The sequence below is a fragment of the Strigops habroptila genome, chromosome 4 (genome assembly GCF_004027225.2).
Source record: "Strigops habroptila isolate Jane chromosome 4, bStrHab1.2.pri, whole genome shotgun sequence".
Classification (NCBI taxonomy): domain Eukaryota; kingdom Metazoa; phylum Chordata; class Aves; order Psittaciformes; family Psittacidae; genus Strigops; species Strigops habroptila.
Genome location: NC_046358.1, coordinates 84,271,136 through 84,276,202, shown reverse-complemented (window position 1 = coordinate 84,276,202; position 5,067 = coordinate 84,271,136). Strand labels below are relative to the sequence as shown.

The window sequence follows — 5,067 nt, the reverse complement described above, 5'->3', positions numbered from 1 at the left end:
CTTGACCTAAGCAGCTGGGATAGCTGACAGCAGGTCAGTGGAGGATTTGCATAAGATGCTCTTGCGAATGTTTCTTAAAGCTATGCAAGCTTCCCACTTCTCATGGTTGCAGGCTGTGATGGAAGCTGGAGCAGAGGTGATGTTCCAAGGCTTGTACACCCATTTTGATTATGCATTTACTTTACAGATAGGCTACTTAGAAGTTCCTGTCTTCACAAAGATGGTGAGATCTCAAAGATTTGGTATTCATTTTACAGCAAGGGGGCATGAACTTCTGTCTCCTTATCCTGATACTTGGTGATGGCTGTTTACTGGCCTGCAAGGAGAGAGGTTTGTGCCAGCCTAGTTTCTTGAGTCCTTTGGTGTTAAAGCAACTGCAGTTGCCCTGTGAGTGTGTCATATGGGACTGGATGTTCAGTCTAGTGCTTTTAGCCCTTTACTGTGACAAAGCCTTGGGAAACAAAATAAACAAAACCAGGGTACTCAAAGCAAGATCTTTATTTCAGCTACTTTTCCAAACAAGTGCGGGTGGGTGAGGTATAGCAGTGAAGCAGTTTGTCTAGCAAGAACTTGTCATGTATGCTTCATACAAATGGCTTGGGATGCAAACAAGAGTCTGGGAAAAAGGAGGAACTGGGGGAAAATGATATTTCTTGCTGCTGCATGTACCTTTTGACTATTATGTCAGTAATTTTTTAGGAGAAAAGAAACCAAATCCCTACAATATCACTGTTTGCAGTAAAGCACCTTTTTTTCTATTCAGTTTTCTCCACTTCCCAGAAATGAGGCTTCTATAAGATGGGAATTTTCAGACATGAGCACAGCCTCAAATTCCAGCTTGGCAATGAGCGTGCTGAAATTGGATTCTAGGGCAGGGCCCAGAATTTTCCTTAAAATGGGAAATGCCCACATTCCCAGCCATGTTGGATGTTCTTGTGTATTGGTAGCAGTATAGAAGTCTAGCAAACAATGTCCTTCTGAAAAAGCTTTGCCAGGTTAATATGCTGTTATTTGTGCAATTCTAGCATTATGTTCTCAGAATATTACATGAAAAGGAACAAAAATGTAATTTAGGGTAAATGCACTGTGCAAAATATTGTTCTTAATACTGGTGAGTTCTTGCCTACCTGAGTGGAGCAGACCTGGTGTAGGTGCTTATCAGCAACACTGCACACTACAAGGATACTCAAGTATTGTTGTAGGAGTAACAGCATTCCTTAACTAGCACCCAGATAACTGGTGTCTGAAGATGATCCTTAGATATACCTAAAGTATCTTCTCTAAAGCGGAGCAAAGTTAAAGTTTTGCTACCAATGTGGCAAACTCCTTAAGGGTGTTACTGGGGACCTATATAGGGCTGCAGAACTGGAGCCTTCTGCATTTTCTCCCAGATACATAGGGTGCTCTCAGTACTTGTGTAACTTGCATCACCTTGAAACAGTCACCTCCATCCATACAGGTGTCCCTGGCATGGATGGACAACCCTGTCAGCAGGCTAGGAGGCCTGTGATCCTTCCAAGTGAAGTAGACATATGCATTTCTAAGAGGGAAGACACTAATGTATCTGCCAAAGCTTTAAGCCTAAAGCTGATGAATGGCTACTCTACAGCTGGCTTGATTAAATGGCCATTGAAGATGATGTAAACATCAGACTCCTCACTGTAGATGGCATTTTCTCTCTCCCGCTTGAACATCCTCACCCAGACCTCATCTCCTTCCTGCAGGTCCAGCATCAGGCTCTGGCTCTGCATGATGCTCCGATCGCTGGGCTGGGCATAGAGGATGGCCACCTCTTTCTCATTCTTCATCAAGTGCAGATAGGTCTCCTTGAAGTTCCAGGTGTGGACATTGAGGCTGAAGTAGTAGATTCCTGCCACATAGCAGAAGAACTTCCCCGAGAACATGTTGAAGTGCTTGTAGAGGTTCACAAACTCTGTGTCAAAAATGACGTGCTGGAAATAGTCTGAGCTGTGAAGGGGTTTTCTCCGACCCACCGAGAATGCAGCATAGAGCTGCTTGCAGGAATGCCCTTGTGGGCCAGGCTGACCTTTCTGTCCCTTCCTTCCATTAAAGCCACGTAGCCCTCTTTCTCCTTCCTTCCCAACTGCTCCAGGGTACCCTTTTTCTCCCATTTCTCCCTTCTCACCTGTGAGCATAAAGGAAAACCTTGTCAAACACAAGGATGTGAAGTCCAAGCTGCAGATACATACATCCTGCTACAGACAAACAAGCCCTTAGTGTAGGGTTTAGAGCATTAAAAGTTATTGATTTTCCTGAGGTCAGATTTGGGCCTGAGAGAGGTGGTTGGATTTGTCTGATTCATGTGTTCCCACTCACAGGATTCCTGGCACCTCTTCTATTTTGTATACTTGATTTTTGTTTGCCTCCCTTACTAAGACACAAAAGGCGCAGAGAGAAAAGTGAATGAGCATCTTTGCTAGTTTCTTACTCTGCTGTTTAGTAATTCTATGATACTCTTCGTATCTGGTTTTTAGTGAGCTAAGCTTCAGTGATTCTGGGATTTTTTTTTTTTATGGATAAGAGCCTTTTGCCAACTCTTCCACTTGCACACATTTACAGCCTATGCCGTGCCATCCTTTGACCGTATTTTGGGCAAAGTATATGAATTTCTTGGTGTAGGGAGGAGCACAGCTTGCAAAATGAGGGTGAGCAAGTAATATACAGGATGTTATCACAGTAGTCAGCTCTACCCACCTTTGAGGATGGTGATATCTATAGTGGGCTGGACTTTGGGTACTGAATAGGCAGGGTCACTGCTCATCCTTGTGTATCGTGAGGAGATGATGGAGATGGGCTGCTCTGAAGGCCCACAGCATCTCACACATGACAGGCGCCGCGGTTCCCGTCTCGGCAGACCCTTTTCCAGCACAGCACCAACGTTGATAGTGGACACCAAGAGCAGGAGAAGCACAGGGCTCATCTTCAGCAGAGCCAGCTGGACCGAGCAAAGGAACAGACATTATTAACACAGTGATTCAAATCAGAGCTGCTGATGGGCCATCTGTTAATGCTACCACAGGGTGCAATTCTTCTGATTAATTATTAGCTTATCTTGTAGTGGCACCAGGAGACTCCATGTAGGAAGGGAGCCCCACTGCATAGTGTTTACAAGCAATGGAGAAGGTAATCCCTGCCTCTCATTACCTGCAGTTGAAATATCTGACCAGGGACACCAGGTAAACAATAGAGAAAAACCAAACCATGACATGCTGATACCAGAAGCTCATGTTGAGATGCTTGGAGCTGTCATTGCAAGCTCTGCTCAAGGCATGCTTGCTGCCTGGCTGCTGTTGGAACAGCCCTTGTAAGAGGTTCTGTTGGTTATTACATCACCATCCTGAAAAACTCAGAATCAGGTGCAGAAAATGGATCTTTATTTAAATATATAGAGCCTAAACATTTTTGGTTTGGGGGTTCTGTAAGGGGATTTCTGGAGGGATATGAAACTAAAAGGAATCAAAAGCACTTCTTTTTAGTCTCTTACAGCCTCTTGCTGATAACCTCTTTCCAAGGTGACTTCACCAAGCTATTTGGCTTTGTCCATACCCGTGTGGTCCTCCCATCAGAATTTGTGTACTCTTTCCATTCTTATTTTCGAATGGGCAGAATGGAAACCCAAATAGCTGCAATGAACAGACTGAACTCTGATTTGCTCTGCATAGACACTGGGTTTTGAGATAATTTCATCTGCTACTGATAAGATCCAAAGGCCCTGAATACTGGGTGAAATGAACAGAAAGGAAATGCTTCAGTTGGTGCACAGAAAAGATGAGTTTTCTCTAGCTCCCCATCACCCTCCTTCCTAGGAAGGGATTGGAGCAGGAGAGATTAGCAACTGCCTCCTCATAGCATGTATAATTAGTGTCATTCTACTGATTGCAGTGGTGTTTCATAGAAGACACATTTTGGAGCGATGCTTTTTTGGGCCTTATCCAAAGTCCAATTAGTCAGATGGACTCTTGTCGACCTCAGGCTGGGAACAGCTTTTACAGCTCCTCTTCTACCAGCTCTAATTCCTGGAATAGGTGGGGATGGTAGTAGCTAGACATGGCTTTCAGAAATAGCTCAATGAGCGCAGGGGTCCCATCTGCAGAGGGTGGCAGGGCATCCTGCCTTGGAGCTCTGCATAGGCTTTGCTGGGGACAAAATGGACTTGTATGAAAAAACAAGTGTCACTACAGGCAAGGTACTTGGATTGTAGCAGCATTCTTAGGACATGCTTCCTTCTAGTTCTTACCTGCCCCATAAGACCTGTTATTCACACCTTTTATTACTTGGTGTAATCCAGCTCCCTGGAAACCTGATGAATACTCATTAGCAACATAACTACTTCCCTTCTGACAGCAATGAAAGTTCTTTCATCAAATCTGTCATAACTTGAAATGATCTTTCTATTCATATTTGTACCTCATTCTAGGTGCAAGTCTGAGGAGGGATCAATACTCCTTTTATACCAGTGTTCAGGGCCTGAATTTCATTTTCGTTCAGTCCTTCATAATTTTCATTCCCTTCTTTAAGCCATCTTTTGTGCTGCCAAACAGGAACAGAAATACAATGTAAGTCTAAATGGACAGCAGGGCATAAATAACTAGCCTATATGTGACCAGAACAAAAAGTTTGCACTGCAGAGAGCATTTGGAGTCTGCATAATGCTTCTGGAGTCTCCTCTGCAGTGATTTAAGTTTGTGCATATACCTAATGGTCTAAAGAAAACCCCCTGTTCACTCAGAGCTCCAGGCAATCAGGGACAATATATCCTCTTTGGGACTAAAAGCTATTTAATCCTCAGGAGTGTGGGTAGTCAATAACCTGGGGATAAAGTACAGGACAATTGATTATATTATCAGAACATTAAAACCAGGGGATGTAATTGGTCATAATACCTTCATGAAAGGAGAAAGAGCATTCATTAAGAGGGGTATTCATAATAGGCAGAAGGGAAAAGGATTCATAAATACCAAGAAACTGCATTTTTACAGGCCATTATTCTCCCTTTGATGAATGACTTTCCTATTTTAAGAAGTGACTTAAAGGGAAGTGGGGGGA

General features: G+C 43.6%; 1 protein-coding gene across 1 annotated transcript; it reads right to left on the bottom strand.

Moving 5' to 3' along the window:
* Nucleotides 1–1,598: 1,598 nt before the first annotated feature.
* On the bottom strand, nucleotides 1,599–2,941 carry C1QTNF8 (C1q and TNF related 8). Its single transcript, XM_030483516.1, has 2 exons — nucleotides 2,716–2,941; nucleotides 1,599–2,146 (listed from the first exon to the last, which is right to left on the bottom strand). The coding sequence occupies exons 1-2, from the start codon at nucleotides 2,939–2,941 to the stop codon at nucleotides 1,599–1,601; spliced, it is 774 nt and encodes a 257-aa protein (XP_030339376.1).
* Nucleotides 2,942–5,067: the final 2,126 nt, after the last annotated feature.